Raw genomic sequence first — 18,868 nt, forward strand, 5'->3', positions numbered from 1 at the left:
CCCAGCTAGCTCTCCTGACCTCTGAGAAGCGCGGAACCCACTATTCTGAAACTATTTCGTGGCTACGAACCCGTGTAAACTTTTGCATTATGAGAGGTGCCCTTCTTTGCATTAGAGGATCCCGCAAAATGAGAAGCCAGACCTGCTACAACCAAGATATTTCCATCAATAATTCCCTATCACGACGCGACTAACCTTTCCTTTATTCTCTTCGCCCGGTTGCTGTTTTTCACTGAACTGTTATTCTTAACTGTAATTTGGTGCTATTTTTTCAAAGCTGATTTATAATACTTGTATATTGTACATATTTGTAGTTTTTAAAAAAAATTTGTTGCATATATCACTCAACTTATTTGGATGATTATTTATGGAAAGTAAGGTATTTGCAGTGCTTCTTTTTACAAAGTTCTTTATTTGGTACTCAATAGTGAATTCAATATGACTTATTCCTTAAAAAATTCCAGAGGTCGTGTCGGTTTGTGAGTACCTAAATTATTTTTTTTGAGTGTTTTATATTATTTTGTTGAGTTAGGGAGAGTTTTTAGGTTGATCCATCTGAAATGGATCAAAGGTCCATTGTCTAATAAAAAGTAACTATACATAAGGTTCGGACCCTGTTTTTAATGGCGTTCGTGTGTTTTGGGTATTTCGAGACCTAAGCATGGGGGCGTTCTTATTCTCTAGAGTGTGGGGGGGGGGGGGTATTTTGGTAGTGGCCTTTAAGCTGTAACGCAGGTTTTAGTCTCATGTCGCAAGTGAACCGAATTGGCTCCGACCCGCTTGAGGTAGAAAAACAGAAGAGACTGTGTCCCTGACTCTTGAGCCAATGGTTATAGGGCCTATTTTTTCTTTAACCTCGTATGCGACTTATGTGGGCGACTGTTACATTACCTATGTGTAAAAATGTTAATCATGTAAGATTCAGTTAATCATGAAATTCAATTAACTTTGACGTGATGTAGAGTTCTTGAATTTCAGAGTTTTGACCTGATTTGTTTTTTTCGAAAACTTATTGACTTTTTGATTGTTTTCAGGATTATGACCAATGACTAATAGAGCGTCAAAGAAAGACGCTGGAAGCACAACACGTACTTGTGTGGCTACGCGTGAACAATGGTCGTTGGGCAAGCTAGTATCACTTACTATGGAAAATTTCCTGACTTACCAGCAGTGCACAGTTATGTTTGACCCTTGTTTAAATGTCATTATGGGCCCCAATGGAACTGGGAAAAGCTCTATTGTATGTGGAATTTGCCTGGCTCTTAATGGAAAAGCGACCCTTCTTGGAAGAGCCAAAGACGATAGAGAATATATTGCATACGGATGGGATGTTGCAAAGTTGAGAATTGAACTGTACAATCCAGCTGGTCCAGCTTTTACGATAGAGCGAACAATTAACCGGTAAGTTAAACAGCTATTTTGATGGCATTATAGATTTAAAGCGGCCCATGTTTGTGGAGAATAGGTTTCAAAAGTGATATTGTAGGATTTTAGCTTGAGTGTATCGTTTCAGTACTGGGTCAGTGAAAAACAAGTGGATTGTGAATGGGGAAACCTCAACCGCTTCTCATGTTGATCAATTGAAGCTTCAATTGAGCATCCGAATTGAAAGTCTGTGCCAGTTTCTGCCACAGGACAGAGTACAAGCTTTTTCCGCGATGAGCGACAGTGCTAGATTAGAGGACTCAATAAACTCAATTGACCCTTCATTGAGTGAGAAGCACAAACAATTGAAAGAGTTAGCCAATGAAGGATCTGATTTCGAAGCATGGAAAAAGAAAACGGAAGAGTTAATCGATAGCTTTTCTGGAGAGATTGACATTTTAGCGCCGCAAGTGCAACAGGTATTTTACTTTGTTTGTCCTTCATGTAGTTTATAGGTTTTTTAATCAGAGAAAAACATTGAGAAAGTATCAGAAATGTGAAAATTGCTTACATATACAAAACAAACAACAAATGTGGGATGAATCGTCAAGGACTATTAGTCGTTTATAGGTTGAGCAATCAGAATCGTGATGCGTTCCAGTGACAAAAATTTGATCTTCATGAAAATCCTCAAACTAGAAGGGTCATAATTTTCATGATATAAGTTATGCCATGGAAATTTATAAATAAGTTTCAATGCTGCTTCAAAATTATTCAATTTTGCAGGTGAAAGATAAACGCGACAGAGAAGAGCGAAGAAGTGTTTTGAAGCAGAAGAAGCTGTTCCTTCTTTATGAAGTGGAGTTGAAAGAATTCAACCAGTTAAGAGAGAGAAGAGATGTTCTTGAGAAGGAAGTAAGCGTTAAGAGAGAGGACATGAAGCCACTTCAGAAAGTACTCTGTGAGAAAAAAGACTCGGCTGTCCAGTCAATGCGGAAAGTGAAAGACTGCTCTAAGAATCTGCAGAACTGCCTAAGGTTAGATGATAAACTGTTGGATTTGTCTCAGCTGTTATTTGACCTCTGGTTGCCTACTAGGAACTAAAGTTGCCTAAAAAGGAAGAATTTGATGTGAAGTAGTGTCAGTTTTAATGTTTTAAGGACATTTTAAAAACATTGATCTTGCTCAAGTTTACGGAAACTAGATTAATTTTGCCAATTGCGGAAAATCATAGCTTTACTTCAGCTGGCTGAGATATATTTTGTTAATTTTGACTTAATTCAGATCTCAAGAAGTAGTGATGCAGAAGGCAGAGCAGTTCTCAGAAGCACAACAGAAGGTGCATCATCAATTAGACCAGAGGAAGCTAGACGATGAGAAAAGAGTAGTCGTGGCTCAGCAGTTGAGAGAGGAGATAGCTATCATTCAGCAGAATCTGACGGACACAACAAAGTCAGAGCAAAGTATCGCCACAAGGACCAAGGTGAAGAGAACTTCATGTTGTTTTGAGTTAATAGTCGATGTAGTTCGGACTTTTTTCAGGTCGTGATTTTATTTTCAGGAAAAGTCTTTATGAATGCTTCTAGGGATAAATGCATTATTTGAGTTTAATTCAATTTTGGTCTGCTCAAAAGTTAGGTAAGCTGAGCTTTACAATTACAAAAGTGATCATGACGAAAATCATGATCAAATTTTAGTTACGAGAGTGGAATTTAATTTTCAGATTTCTCAGCTGAATTAAAACTTTCAACTAATAGTCCTGTTTTCACAAATTGAATCATTTTTTTATCTAAAACTTTTCATTCACATATTGTTTTTGAAATTCAAAGAGCTATAGAGCCATATATTTTTTACTTCGAATCATTTTTTATCAAAAACTTATCATTCACATATTGTTTTTGAAATTCAAAGAGCTATAGAGCCATATATTTTTTTACTTTTTGTTTTCTTGCGTTTATTGACTCTCTTACAACTGTCTGTAGGCTTCGTTTATAGATATGCATTTGAATTAAACTAAACAGAATGCTAAGAGCGACTCGGCTTGGAGTTTTTTGTTCTGGGATAACGCTAATTTGGTTCTCATGGGGACCATGAGAACCCAATTAACATAACGTTGATTTGGTTCTCATGGGGACCAGGAGAACCCAATTAGCATAACGTTATTTTGGTTCTCATAGGGACCATGAGAACCCAATTAGCATAACGTTGATTTGGTTCTCATAGGGACCATGAAAACCCAATAAGCATAACGTTGATTTGGTTCTCATGGGGACCATTAGAACCCAATTAGCATAACCTTCAATTGGTTCTCATAGGGACCATGAGAACCCAATCAACATAGCGTTGATTTGGTTCTCATGGGGACCATGAGAACCCAATAAACATTACGTTGATTTGGTTCTCATGGGGACCATGAGAACCCAATTAGCTAATGTTAATTTGTTTGTCATAGGGACCATGAGAACCCAATCAACATAACGTTGATTTGGTTCTCATAGCGACTATGAGAACCCAATTAGCATAACGTCAATTTGGTTCTCATGGGGACCATTAGAACCCAATAAACATAATGTTGATTTGGTTCTCATAGGGACCATGAGAACTCAATTAGCATAACGTTAATTTGGTTCTCATAGGAACCATGAGAACCCAATTAGCATAACGTTAATTTGGTTCTCATAGGGACCATGAGAACCCAATTAGCATAACGTTGATTTGGTTCTCATGAAAACCATGAGAACCCAATTAGCATAACGTTAATTTGGTTCTCATAGCGACCATGAGAACCCAATCAACATAACGTTGATTTGGTTTTCATAGGAACCATGAGAACCCAATTAGCATAACGTAAAATTGGTTCTCATGGGGACCATGAGAACACAATAAACATAAGGTCGATTTGGTTCTCATGGGGAACATGAAAACCCAATTAGCAAAACGTTCATTTGGTTCTCATAGGCACCATGAGACCCCAATCAACATAATGTTGATGTGGTTCTCATAGGGACCATGAGAACCCAATTAGTATAACGTTGATTTGGTTCTCATGGGGACCATGAGAACCCAATAAACATAACGTTGATTTGGTTCTCATGAGGACCATGAGAACCATTAGCATAACGTAAAATTGGTTCTGATGGAGACCATGAGAACCCAATAAACATAAGGTCGATTTGGTTCTCATGGGGAACATGAGAACCCAATTAGCATAACGTTAATTTGGTTCTCATAGGGACCATGAGACCCCAATCAACATAACGTTGATTTGGTTCTCATAGGGACCATGAGAACCCAATTAGCATAACGTTGATTTGGTTCTCATGGGGACCATGAGAACCCAATAAACATAACGTTGATTTGGTTCTCATGAGGACCTTGAGAACCCAATTAGCATAACGTAAAATTGGTTCTCATAGGGACCATGAGAACCCAATCAACATAAAGTTGATTTGGTTCTCATAGAAACCATGAGAACCCAATTAGCATGACGTAAAATTGGTTCTCATGGGGACCATGAGAACCCAATAAACTTAATGTCGAATTGGTTCTCATGGGGAACATGAGAACCCAATTAGTATAACGTTATTTTGGTTCTCATTGGGACCGTGAGAACTCAAATAACATAACGTTGATTTGGTTCTCATAGGGAGCATGAGAATCCAATTAGCATAACCTTGATTTGGTTCTCACGAGGACCATGAGAACCCAATTAGTGTAACGTTAATTTAGTTCTCATGGGGACCATGAGAACCCAATGAGCATAATGTTAATTTGGTTCTCATGGGGATTTTTTTGAGAATAATGAATGCATTGAGTACTCTTATTTAGGTCATGGTGATTTTTTTCAGGAAACGCTCAACTTTAGTTTTTCGGGGTTTGACTTGTTTTTTTTTCAAGTTCAGAGCCTTTCCATTGACAAAAGGAAGGCAAACTCCACTATCGATCAGCAAAATTGTAAAGGTCACAAAAGTGTGATCGACTTCTTTTTTCGAAAATGGAAATTATCAGATTTCCCAGCAAAAAAAAAAGTTTTACCTATTGATCCAGTTTTCTCAAATTGGGTAATTTTAACCAAAATGTGTTCATCACAAATTGTTTTTCAATTTCGAAAAGCTTAAAGGAAATCTCTTTTTTAATGTGGTTTCTCGAAGAGCGGAAAAATTTTTGAAATTTTTTTTATGTGTTTTGAATCACGATTTTAAGGGCTTTAATTTGATATATCACTCAGCCCAGTCCGATGATTCGTTGGGCTACCTGATTTTGCGTGGAAAACAAAAAGAAAAAACTAAAACCTAACCGAATACAAAGTTCCTCCCCATTTTCAATGGTTGGAACAATAAACATCTTATTCAATATTGAATATCATCCTATCTTCTACAGAATTTTCCCAAAGGACAATTGTTAGCAACCAATATATTGCAGTCACTCTGTAAGGCCTCTTGAATCCAAAATTTTTCATGATGAGTTCAAATTTTAATTTAACAGGTAGTTTTTGCTGAAGACTGGTATTTTGTATAGGCGCATCGATTTTAGAATTTCGACTTGGTGACGATTATCGAAATTTCTGAAATATCTCTTTTCGTGAATTCACGGAAAACTGCAATAATAGCAGTTGCTTGGGAAATTCTATTGATTTCTGCTTTGATAACTATTGTGTTGGTTGCAGGAGTTGGAGGCGATAATTGATGGTTTGAATGCTGAATTAGCCCCATTGGAGAATGAGCATGGACGGGTGGGTATGGACTACCAGAGGAAGAAGAGTGAGCTGGAGCAGCTGAACAAGTTGCTGATGAACTTCGAGCACAAAGTGAAAGAAAGGGAGAATGAATTGAACCAGTTCCACTCCCATTCCTACAGGGCATATCAGTGAGTAAACTCACCGAGCTTACTCTCAGTTTTTACACTGCTATTGTCAAGTCTTATCAAATACAAGACTTTTTTTTCTGTAAACAACTTGTCTAAGAGAAGCCCTTCTTGATTGATAAGGCTTTGTTACCTTTCTCCCATAGTGCAGATGCTGACATGCTCTATTTTTTCGAAAATTTAAAATAAATTACGGTTTCTATAATCATTACCCGCTTCGGTCAAATAGAATAAGCGAATTATCTCCACGACAAAACTCTAATTCGAATCTGTGCAAATATTAGTCATTTTGAATTGGTTTTGTTGGTTAACAGAAAAGGCCAATGAATTCAGAAAGAGTTTTTTTGCCAGAATTGTTCAAAAAACACAAAAATACTGATATGGTCTGATTCGCTGAAAACCCAACTGATTATTCCACTAATCAAATGAACTTTATCCACACAGAACTGTTGATTTTGGGGTGAATGGTAGGTTATTGTTCAGTTGATCCCCCGCAGCTGTTCATATTCATAATAACTATGGTTTATTGTTCTGACTTTCCGGGTTTTTCAATCAGACCAATTTTGGCGATCGAAGTAATAGTTATACCCCACTGAAGATATCGACTTCCTGAGTTGGAATTTAAAATTATATTTAACCTGTGTTTGTTTTTTGCTAAGTTAAGGAGGTTTGAAAATTGCCAATTTGACCATATTCTGGAATAATTTATGCGCGCTTGTAGGAATTCGTCTATGATGTTCAAAGCGTAAGGGCGACTTAATTAAGCGCGTTGAATTGTCCCGCACGAAATCATTCCAAATTGATTTGAGGCAACAAGGTAATTGACAGTGTTGTGAGATTCCATAAACTTCGATGCTTGTATTTTGTGAAAAAGCGGATTAAAAAACAATAATAGAAAACAGCTATTAAAAACAAACGTTTAAAACACTGTTTAAAACATATGGTGTATTCAACATAACAACCCTGGTAATTGGTCGTATTAGTCAACTTTATAGCGCGCTTTCTGTTATATGTTGACTGTTGGGAAGGAAAAATAAAATAAGTTCAAATTTCATTGTTTATAATTTTTGCGAAAGCAAAGTGTCTTGTAATCGGGAATTATATTTTTCACCGTAAACAATTTTTCTTTACACTAGCGTCTGCTTAGTGTATTGTTACGAACCTTCTTTTTGCCCACCTAACTCTCAATTAAAAGTGTTCACTTATTTACACAAGCATAGCTTGTGTTATACTATGAAGTTTTTTTTCCAACCTAAGTCGCAAATATTGTTGCGATGCAATTGTTGCGACGAAATGTTCATTTTGATCTAGCTATTAAGTACAGCCAATGCTAAGGATATTAACAGAGGTTATCATATTACAAATAGCACTTTAGCTTCAAGGTATCATGGATCTGTAGCGTAGAGGTAGGGAAGGAGACCAGCAACAAAACAAGAAGGTTCGAACCTGGGCAGGGTCGGATTTTTTATTGAACTTTTTCGTATACTAGTTAAAATGCGTCCTCTCTGTATTTGGAGGCATCTTAGTTTATATAGTTTTTTTCTTCAAATTGACTGGTACTGCTAATGCGTCATTATTGGCTTGCATCACTTAGCAGCTATGTAGACTCATAATTGGCGTGTGTCATTTAAGAAAATTTGTAGACTCGAAGTTTTACTCATTCAGTTTTCCCAGTAGCCTTATTGGTCATATTTTTGCTTGTGCATGCGAAGTGCAACTTCGGCTCTGTGTTGGAAATTTCACTGTAGCATTGGAAGTTGCATAGCATGTGTTCTCTGCTTTTGTTTGTGACTAGTGTTTGGCTCTTACCTATTAAGCTTCAGTGGCTGAGTGGTTAGGGTGTGAGACTCTTAAATCTCAGACGTAGCCAATTTTTGCTGCTTTCTACTTTTTTTATTGCACTTTACAGAGCAGCTGTTTTGCCGTGTTCTCGCCTCTGTGTGCAAATTTTCGTTTAGCTTTATTACTGAATTTTAACAAATTCCCGGTTCCCCTGCATTATGTTTAGAGGTACCGCCGTTCCGTGTTAATCCTTAGGTCCGGGGTTCGAATCACAGCCGGACCTTGTTTTTATTTCAGTAAGTATGCAATTGAAAATTTTTTGTTCCGGTAAAACTTAATTCGTCAGACTTGCGTTTATCAGCTGAAGTTTTGCCGACTTCTGCTCAGATCACAGTTTTATTTTCTTGTGCTGTAAGATCGTGGTAGTTGCAAGTGTTGTTCATTGTAGTTTTTGGGGGGACTTGAACTTTCAAAGTTCATAAAATCTTTTTTCTTCGCTCAACTGGTGTCTGCTCTAAGATTGTCCGCTTTGCTTCCGCTTAGTAAGTTTTGCTCGGTTGCTAAATGAAAATTCAAATGTCATGCCTGTGTTTTTTGCCTAGATTTCATGTTTGATAAAAACAGGTATTATGAAAATGCATGGGATTGGGTTTTTTATTTGATTGTTTTTTGAGAGAAGCAAGAAGGTTTTTTTTACCTTTGGCCAAAAGCTTGTCAGAAACTTCTACCGATTTCCAAAAAGGTGTATTATTAGAAAGACCGCTTGCTCCCCTGTAGGCCTGCTTAGTCCCCTAGTCTCTTCTTACTTTACCCCTCTGTCTACCGCCTTCGGAAAAGTCTGTGGGGAATATGACGCATATTTTCAACTTTTCTTGAAAAAATTTCTCGAAAACGACTCTCCCAAAACTGAGTTTTTTGGTACAATCAAATTAACAGTTTATGTGAGTTTCTTCTGCCGGAAATGTCAAATTTTTGATTTATTGACAGTTTTTTGGATTTATCTCGCCAACTATCCTGCCAAATCTGATAATGTAGATTTAATCGGCAAATCAGGTTGTTGCAAGTGTAGCTTAATAAATTTGTGCGCCCAGTTTTTTGAAGAAAAAATTATGATCTTCAAACTAGGCAAAGTTTTGAAACTTAGACCGTTTTTGGAAACTTTTTGACTTTACTTGAAAACTACCCTGCCAATTCTCAGATTCAGTGTTCAATCGAGAAACCTGGTTTGGTAATAATCTCTGCGTATGGAGACACTTCCTGCTTTTTGCAGAAAAAAAGTTCTGGATTTCAGAAAATCTTTCGACTGTTTTTTAGAATTTCTGACCGTTTTTTAGAAACTTTTTTTTGAATTTGCTTAGAAACTTCCCTATCAAATCTCAGGCGAAAAGCTCAGTTGAAAGAACCGGTTGCGTGAAGTTTTCCTGCAGAACCAGCGACTCTTTCATTTTTTGTAAAAGAACTGATTGGTCCTTGGGAAAATTCCATTATCTCAAAATTTTTCACTACCGCTTAAATTAGTAGAGAAACAACTAAGGTTTTGGGCAATGTCCATTTTTTGAATTACACAATTCGTCCCAAATCAGTATAACAAATTCATACAATATCAATTACCTACCTCAAGCTTTAGCTGGGCCACTAGTTGTTTTTATCGAGCCATGAAAGTTTCGGTTCACCTAGTTTTTTTGATCGGTTTACATTTTTTTTCGATGTTTTTTAATGTTTGTCTTGTATTTTAGTGTCCTGGTTTTATTTAGTTTTTGAGTCGCTTTTTTCCCAAAAGTCCATTTTTAACTAATTAAGTGACAGTTTTCTAGGCTTATTGCTAAAGTTAAATCAATAAATTTTTTATGAAAAATAATTTTGTTTTCAACTATCTATTGTCTTGAAATTTTCGGCTTTGTTTTTTAGGTGGAAACTATACCGGCTTAGTTTCTATTTGCTTTATGTACGTGTTTTTGATTTCCACTGAGTTTACCTTACCCACTTCTTAAACAAGATGGTTGTACTTTTCTATTAGGTGTTTTAATCGTCGGCTAAACGAACAATTCACTTCACATTAATTTTGTCTTTGAGGTGGGTGAAGGAGCACGAGAGTGAATTGGGCTTGGAGGGGGAGTGGAGTCTGCCGATGTTCCTCTCCCTCGCAGTCACCGACCAGAGCAGACGGAGACAGGTGGAGATGCATCTGAAGAAGAAAGATCTGTTCGCATTCGTGTTCGCCAACAAACAGGATCTCGACAAGTTCTCATCAATCGTCAATGACCAGGTAAATTATAACGAAAACAGTTAAGAAATGGCACTAATTTTGTGTAGAAGATACGATATAGTTAACCCACGGCTTTCTACTAAGATCAATCGAGCAGACGTGGGTAAGTCGCGCAGCTTTTAACTCGATGGTCGTGGGTTCGGATCATAGTCATTCATTTTTGTATCGCTATGATCGATCGAGCAGACGTGGGTAAGTCGCGCAGCTTTTAACTCGATGGTCGTGGGTTCGGATCATAGTCATTCATTTTTGTATCGCAAAGGGTGCGAAGTTCCGCTTCGCCTCTGTGTATCAGAGTTCCAATCGTAAAAGATTTTTGAAATTGAATGAATTTTATGGTGATGTAATAAAGACTAGAAAATTCGAGAAAAAAACAGTCCTTGTTTATGTCAATGTGTATATGCATAACTTACTTGTTACAATATTAGGTAATCGTGCGGGATCTATTTTTGCCGCGTTGTCATGTGTATGAGTATAGTTGGATCCTCTGAAAGTCAAAACTAGATTGGAAACATGCATTATTTGCAGCTCATGAAAAAAAGAATGGCGTTTTGTTTCATTTTAGATGGGTCTGGTAGTAGATTCCCTTTTGGCTCCCAGCCAAGATCTCACTTCGGACAGATTGGCCAGAGAACAGCTCAGTAGGTTCAATTGCGATGGAGTTCTACTGGACTTCATAAGTGCCCCTGGGCCAGTGATGAGATATCTGCAGAAGATCTACTTCTTCCACAAGACTCCGATTGGAAACCAGTTGACAGACCAGAACATCGATGAACTTTCCCAGAGGTCAGTTAGAACAATATTACTGGTCGGAAGATATGATAATTATTCAATTATAATCTGAACGTACCTCTGTATCTAAGGTTTTGGAGTAGAAAAAACTATAAGGTTCTGGAATAAAAGTTGCGACCTGCCTCGGTCTGATTATATACTAAACATATTGTACTGATTTTATTGAACAAAAATTCTTCCAGCCGTACAATTTTTGCCCCAATCTATGTTTGTAAATATATAAATTGAAAGTAAATATTATGAAACGTGTAAAAAATGTGTCCGAAACGTGTAGTTTATATTTGTCCAGGTTGTTTTAAGCAACAAGCGATCAAAATTTCAGCAATCATCAAGAGCTCTCCTTAAGATTTTTTTTGTTAAACATGAAGATTGTTTCAGGTTTCCGGTATTTTACTCGAATGATCGTCGCTTCCAAAGCAAGAAATCAAAATACTCTGGCCAGATATCATCCGGCGAAGTGCAGCTGAGAAACTGCAGATTTCTCAAAGACACTTTCGAACTGAGTCAGAAAATGGTCATCCAGCAGCAAAGAACAGAAAAACTGGTGGAGGAACAGCAAATCAAGAAGGTTCTAGAAGAAATATTCCAGAAAATGAACATGATCAGCAATAAAATCAACCAATTGAAATCGGAGAAATCTTCGCTAGCGCATAATGAGAAGCAACGGAAACAGTTGGAAACTTCGCTGCAATTGAAATCGAATAAACTGCGAAGTATAGAGTCGGCAAAAGTGAACATGAAGGCTGAGTTTGAGAAGGCGACGAAAAATTTCCAGGATTCGAGGCAGCAGAAACTGGCGCTGATGGCAAATGTAAAAGGGAAAATGGAAGAGGTTATGAAGGAGTTGCAGAAAGCATCTCTCTGTAATTTGAGGTAAGATAAGCCATTTAAAGTCCTAACCAGAACGTGGTCTTTATTTAAGGGTTATCTACGCTATGTTCTATAAAAAGGTGGTAAGTCTGCAAGCCGATGTATCAGCAACCCGAAAGCGGGCAGACCAGATCAGTTAACCGATAATGAAATTACCTGATTAGTAAAATGAAAATTGTGAAAAAGGTGTCCAGTAAACCGAAAATATATTTTTTAAAGTATCAACGGTTTCAAAGTAACGTGTTTACCCTCGCGATAATTTATTAATTAGATCAAGCCCGTTTCAGGTTGTAGTATCTTTTCAAAAAAAAAATTCTATTTTTTTTTGGGTTCCTTGTTTTCGTCTTAGTTTGTGTCGGTTCAATTTCCGTTTTTTTTAAATCCAATTTTTTCTGGTAGGGTTTTTATTAGTTTACTTTTAAAGCATGGAGCTTAATGTAATTTAAACATTTTTTTTACTATAACTGAAACTTCACAAATTTTCAAATTTACCATGTCTTATTTTAAGTTTTTTGTTTTCATGTTTTTTCGTTTTTATATTCAAGCAGTTTCAGTTTTTGTTATATCGGCTTAGTCAACTTGTTCAGCGTAATTTCGAGGGAAACATATATCCGTTTGGGATTTTCTTGGGGTTTCAGTTTGGATGGGTCGTAAAAACTTAAAATGAAATTTTCCGTTTGGGGTTTCAGTTTGGATGGGTCGTAAAAACTTAAAATGAAATTTTTTGACAACAGTTTTGTTTTCGACTCAACATGTTTCGACCCAAAGTTTGTCGCCTTTGGTGCCGCTCGGTAAATGATTTCCATTTTTATGGGCTGTTTATGAACTTCATCTGATGCAATTATGAAGTTTTTTAGCTCTAATTTTTTACACTTGCGATCAGGTTAAAGGATTATTACGAACCTTTTTTTTCTCTAACCTATTTCGCAAATAAAAGTGTCCATGAAATGTGTTCACGTATTTTTGGAAATTTCACTGCAGGATTGGAAATCGCTTAGTATCTGTTCTCTGCTTCACTCGTGGCTTGTCTGTGGTACCTATTAAGCTTCCGTGGCTGAGTGGTTTGTGTGTGAGACTCTTAATCTCTACCTCGCTGATTCGAATTTTAGACGCAGCCGATTTTTGTTTTTACCAATTCGAGACTTGTTTCTTATTTTCCTTCTTGCACTTAATAGAGCTGCTTTTTTCAGTGTTCTCTCTAGTGCTTTCGAACGGAAGCTTTGCTTCTGTGTAGCGGCAATGATTTTTTAGCGCAATGTGTTTTTTTTGCATTGCAAGTATTGCGAAGCTCCGCTTCGCCTCCATGTTTATTAGATAAAATTGCAAATCGTTGTAAATTAAGTTACACAGCTGAAATGAAATATTGCAGTCAATCTGTGGAAAGTTTTTCAGTTTGATTCCTTGATGAATTTATTCTTAGTATTTAATATCTGAGTTAGCATTTAATATTACGCAACCGGTTACGTAATTGTTAACTAATTGTTAAGTAATTGTTTCATAATTCTGTTAACTGATATGCTTATTCACTGATACATCGATTTACTACACCTTTTAATAGTTAGACAAATGTTTGCCTTCGTGAATATAACCGAAATAGAAACGATTATGGAGATTTGAATAAATGACATTCCATACATGCCCAATAGGAGGCCGCTCTTCATAAAAATATAAACAGAAAAATGTCCCAAAAGGATTTAAATTGTGATTAAGTCCCAATCAACATAGTGAATACACCACATTAAAAACTCAAGGATGATTTTTTTCTTTTAAATTCAGAAGATAAATTTTTTCAAAAATAAGATTTTTTTCGGTCTCCTTATTCATTGACACTTTTGCTATGCTTTAATTCGTTTCAGAGTAGAAATAGACAATTTTGGCACACGGCTGTGTGAGCGACAGCTGAAGACAGAGCAGGAGTCCAACAGTACTCTGGAGGGGGAGTTGCAGAGACTGATGGAGACAGTGACTGATAAAAAGAGGAAGGCCAGAAACTGTTGGGTGGATGCACTTAAGGAGGCTAATTTAGAGGTCACTGCCAAGACCATACCACAATATGTGGAGGATAAGTTAGTAAAATTTAGTTCTCAGTATTGCCTGCGGGTAGCATAAGAATATCTTAATAAACTGGGTTGATTCAAGAAGAAAAATTTTATTCAGTATCCTTTCTGGATTCTTTCATGCATCCTAGAAAACAAGATCAATAATTTCTAAGTGTTGCTCACTTCCAAGAATTACTAAAGCAAGATTTTAGAGCTAGATTTAACTTTCGACTGCGAGGAGTTGAATAAAAGTTGCCAATGATGAGACGCCATCAATTGATTTATATCTTTCATACGTTCCCATACATCGCGATTTAGTGTTCCAATCATTTTTCAACTAGAATTTACCAAATTGCTTTTCTGAGTTTTATGTGTTTTCTTTGTATGTCTGATGGCGTTGCATGTTATGATTATGTTCTGCTGTGTTTAGGTTTCAGAAGTTTGGTGTGCCTGATGATGTGGTGTCGGTGGAGCAGCAGATGGAGGAGGAGGAGGAACAGCTGGCCATAATTGCACTAGTCCAATTAGACGAAGGGGTGGTGGAAAGGTAGGAGCTAGGAAACAAATATAGAAAAGTTAGGCGAAGAGACGGTTGATAAACTTTAAAAAAGACAGAGACAAAATAGATCGAATTGCCTTCGAAAAGATGGACTTTTGTCGCGGAGCATCATTATCTCAGTTCACTTAATCCATTCGCATGCGATAATTCGCGGGCTGTCATTTTTTTATTACTTAAACATGTGGAGCCTATTGTACTACTACGAAGCAACTTTTTTCCCTTCCTAACAAGCAAATAAAAGTGCTCATTTGGTGGCACTTGGTATATTTCCAAACATTGGAAATTTAATAGCATCTTTAGCTGCCTCATTGGTGGCTTTTTTAGTGTTCGTTTATTCCCAAGCGATCGTTGAGCAAGTGCGCGAACCTGAAAACTCTAATCTTCAGGTCGGAAGTTCGATTAAAGCTCATAGCAGACAATTTGTTTCAAGGTTTTTCTTACATTTTCCTACTTTCCTTATTGTTCCTGTCATTGAAAATGGGGAAAAACTTTGTATTTGGGCGTGTTTAAGTTTTTTTGCTAATTAGGTGCCATAAATAAGCAACCTAATGGGTCAAGCGATATAGCATATTAAAGCCCTTTCGGTCCTGATTCAAACGACATTAAAAATTTTCAAAAAGTTGTCCCAGTGTCGAAACAATTCGGTTTTAGACTTATTTCGAGAGTTTAAAGCGACCCCGTAATGTTCGTTATATCGAGTAACGTTGGCCATTTAGGCTAAAACTTGATTTTACTAAACGAAAACTTGTGTTACAAGCTTCTAAAAAATGGAAAAAATTTTGTGCAAAAGATTAGAAAATGTTTCCTTTTTTGTTCGTATTCCGTTTTATGAAGAAAACAGTTAACAATTATGCCTAATTTTCTAAATTTATACGAGTATGTATAGTTCTTTCATTGCTTCATGCACAAGAAGCGACACTAATTTGAGCAAAAAAAAAACTTTTTTTTGTAGTTTTTCGAGTGTGGTTGGAACATTTGTGCTACTAGCAGAGCAACCGGCTATCCATGTTTAAACTTGCGACAGTGAACGCTCGGAAAATACTAAACGCTTGTTTAAGTAAACGCTAGTGGTTGTGTTTCTCGTCTGTTTTCAGAGTAATGCACGTAGTGAGTACTCTAATATAGGTCTTGATGATTTTTTTCTTAATTTTTTTTCAGGAAAAATTCTTAAAATTTGTTCACGCTCAATTTTGGTTTTTCGCGGTTTGATTTGTGATTTGTTTTTAAGATCAGTGCATTTCCATTGTTAAAAGGAAGGCAAACTCCACTATCAAACAGCAAGTGTAAAGCTCACAAAAAATTTGATCCACTTCTAAATTCGAAAATGGAAATTGATTATCAGATTTCCCAGCGAACTAAAAGTTTTACCTGTTGATCCAGTTTTCTCAAATGGGATCAATTTTAACAAAAATGTGTCCACCATAAATTGTTCTACAAATTCAAAGAGCTTTGAGGCCATCTAATTTTTTTCTTCGAAATTCAAACCTTGAAGGATTTTGAAACAAGTCAGTTTTTTTAAGTTTCCTTGCATTCGTTGCTCTTTTCCAACTGCCAGTTGGCTATGTTTTCTGAGATCGATTTTTTCGTATTTCAAAAAAAAATTGACTTTAAAGTTTTTTTATGACAACAATTTTCTTTTGATTTTTTTGGTTTCAGATTAATTGTTGGCTTAGTGAACGCCTGAAAAATACTAAAAGCTCATTTTATGCTAGTGGCTGTGTTTCTCGTCTGTTTTTTTGAGATTGAAATTTTCGTATTTCGAAAAAAAATGTTGATTTCTTTCTAGTTTTTTTTTCATGACAACAATTTCTTTTGCAATTTTTTTTGGTTTCGGATCAGTTGATGTCTAACCACCTGTTGTTGGCTTAATGAACGCTTGGAACATACTACGAGCTTGTTTATGCTATTGGTTGTTTATTTCGTCTGTTTTCCTGAGATTGAATTTTTGTTTTGATTTATTCAAGTTTTTTGTTGCTTACTTATTTCCATCTCACTCGCTATTTAGAAGCACGCAGTGCTACGCTTTCGTTCTATCGCATGTGGCGCGAAGCTCCGCTTCGCTTCTGTGTCCATTTTTTTAGGTTATAGAAAAAGTGTTTATGGGCCAATTTTTCCCCAGTTAGATGCTTGTATAATAAAGGTTATCCCAAAAACTCTGTATTAAAGAATATTTCAAAATCAAACGAAGGCTGCTCACAGATTCTGCACGGTTTGCTTAGAAGATGACACGTTTTTGATAAATTTTTGGTACGTATTTGATACCCTGTAACGATTTGTGTATGTTGGTAGATTCGAGAAATTGAATCGGAAAGTGGAAGAACTGCGAGCTCAGAAAGACAGCAGATCTCGCCAGCACGACACACACCAGGAGAAAGTGGACCAATTACGCTACGAGTGGCTGCAGAGTGTGAAACACTTCATAGAACGACTGGATAGGAACTTCTCCCGATTCATGAGTAAGATGATGTCGTTGTTTATTGACAATTGAAAAAAGCATCGGAACTAATAGTTATCATACATATAAAGATAAAATTATGGATTAATTTTATGAAGACTGATGCATTTTATAAGCGAATGTTTTACGGATTCCTTGCCGGCTTTTCTCATTTTGTTATGTAACCGGATATTTTACAAGTTTACTTGGAAAGACAAAATCTATTAGAAGTTAGAGTAAAAATTAACAGTGAGGAGTGAAAGCAATACAAACCCGGTCGTCCGCAACGTTTCAGTTTTAAATAGATCCCCAGCTTTTTTTTGTGAGCTAAATGATATTATAGGTGAGATGCAGTGCAGCGGTAGAGTGGAGTTGCAGAGTAAGGGGGACTTGGATCCGGGCTCTTACGGACTGAGCATCAAAGTGAGCTACAGGAGGGGTGAGGGGGTGCAGGAGTTGAAGCGGGAGTACCAGAGTGGGGGAGAAAAGAGTGTGGCCACCATGTTGTACCTACTGGCACTGCAAGTATGACAGATGTTTTTCTTCAATTTCTGAATCGCTAGTGGATTGCTTAAGATAAAACCGAATTTACTTTTTTTGATTAAAAAATAATTGTTAACGCTGAAGGTTAACATGATTTTAACCGAGATTGAGAAAGATGTCTCCAGTTATAGTAGAAAGTCTTACGACAATATCTAAAGCCATGCTTAAATGATGGTAAATGATCTTATTGTAATATTTAGCTAATATGAGGCGAATATTTAGAAACCAAACCAATGGCGCGTGTTGACTGATTTTGTGTTTCAGGAGCTGACTACAGACGTACCCTTCCGAATAGTGGATGAGATAAACCAAGGCATGGACGCAGACAACGAACGCAAGGTGTTCAACATGATCGTAGAGACAGTTTGCAACGGAGACTCAGACACCAAGACTTCCCAGTACCTCTTTGTGACTCCTAAGTTACTACTAGACCTGCAGTACCAGCCAAACATGTCAGTTTTAGTGGTGAATAACGGAGTGGCGAATGATATTGGTTCTAAAGACTGGAACATATCCAAGTTTATTAAGAAGCACAGACGGCTTACGGCAGCTACTCAGGATGGCGAATAGAAATGATGATTGAGGTTTTTGAAACAATCAGATATTGGCAATTATTGTTGATTTTAGTCGATATAAACTGGAGTTAGCAGTTATATGATAATGAAATTGTGTTCTTATTTGATTGTCTATTGGGTTCAGTTGTGAATCAAAATTGTAATTGATTGAAGTGCAATTTAGGTTAGTATTGTTCTTGTTTTCAACATCACTTCGTAGAGCTAATTATACTCCATTTCTTGCTTTTTTCGTGGTACTCCATTTGCCTTTTTTTTCGCGTTCAATTAGGTACATTCAAGCGGCCTAAAGGTAATAAACAGGATAAGTAATTTAAATATAAGGTTTCAATAAAAGCAGTGGAGACACAGGAAGTAAGTTTTTTTTCAGGCGGCAATGATGATGATGATGATGAAGTTTTTGTTTTGTGATTACGCTCAAATTTGTCTTTGACTTGTGATTTATAAGTTGAATTCAAATTCATTTAACAAAGGGAAGGCAAATTGCTCTCCTCCTTACAAAAGAGGAAAAAAACATGACCGACTTCATTTAAAAAAATATTTATTGTAATTTTAAGCCTTCCAGCGGAATAAAATTAATTTTGATCCAGTTTTCTCAAATTGTGTTAACAATACCAAAAAAGTGTCTGGTTAAATAAACTGTAAAAAAATCAATGTTTCTTGTGTCTTTGTATTCATTGACACTTTAACTGGCGGTAGACTTCGTTTAAAAAAAATTTTTGTTCGTAAACATTACGAGGCCAACCGGATAGGCGCACAATTTTATGTCTGTATGTTCCTAGA

General features: G+C 36.6%; 1 protein-coding gene across 1 annotated transcript; it reads left to right on the forward strand.

Moving 5' to 3' along the window:
- The first annotated feature begins 1,038 nt into the window (after nucleotides 1-1,038).
- LOC134845934 (structural maintenance of chromosomes protein 5-like) lies at nucleotides 1,039-18,263 on the forward strand. Its single transcript, XM_063863065.1, has 13 exons — nucleotides 1,039-1,401; nucleotides 1,514-1,844; nucleotides 2,152-2,402; nucleotides 2,650-2,848; nucleotides 6,032-6,231; nucleotides 10,084-10,276; nucleotides 10,842-11,062; nucleotides 11,447-11,941; nucleotides 13,795-14,004; nucleotides 14,408-14,524; nucleotides 16,826-16,992; nucleotides 17,314-17,495; nucleotides 17,778-18,263. The coding sequence occupies exons 1-13, from the start codon at nucleotides 1,046-1,048 to the stop codon at nucleotides 18,081-18,083; spliced, it is 3,228 nt and encodes a 1,075-aa protein (XP_063719135.1). The 5' UTR covers nucleotides 1,039-1,045; the 3' UTR covers nucleotides 18,084-18,263.
- Nucleotides 18,264-18,868: the final 605 nt, after the last annotated feature.

Source organism: Symsagittifera roscoffensis, chromosome 5, assembly GCF_963678635.1.
Source record: "Symsagittifera roscoffensis chromosome 5, txSymRosc1.1, whole genome shotgun sequence".
Lineage (NCBI taxonomy): Eukaryota > Metazoa > Xenacoelomorpha > Acoela > Convolutidae > Symsagittifera > Symsagittifera roscoffensis.

What these genes read in the sequence shown, in the direction of transcription:
- LOC134845934 (XM_063863065.1), top strand. Translation starts at nt 1,046, where the DNA reads ATGACTAATAGAGCGTCAAAGAAAGACGCTGGAAGCACAACACGTACT. An exon ending in CATCAATCGTCAATGACCAG is followed by an intron (nt 10,277 to 10,841) that starts GTAAATTATAAC and finishes GTTTCATTTTAG; the next exon opens with ATGGGTCTGGTAGTAGATTC. An exon ending in CCACAATATGTGGAGGATAA is followed by an intron (nt 14,005 to 14,407) that starts GTTAGTAAAATT and finishes TGCTGTGTTTAG; the next exon opens with GTTTCAGAAGTTTGGTGTGC.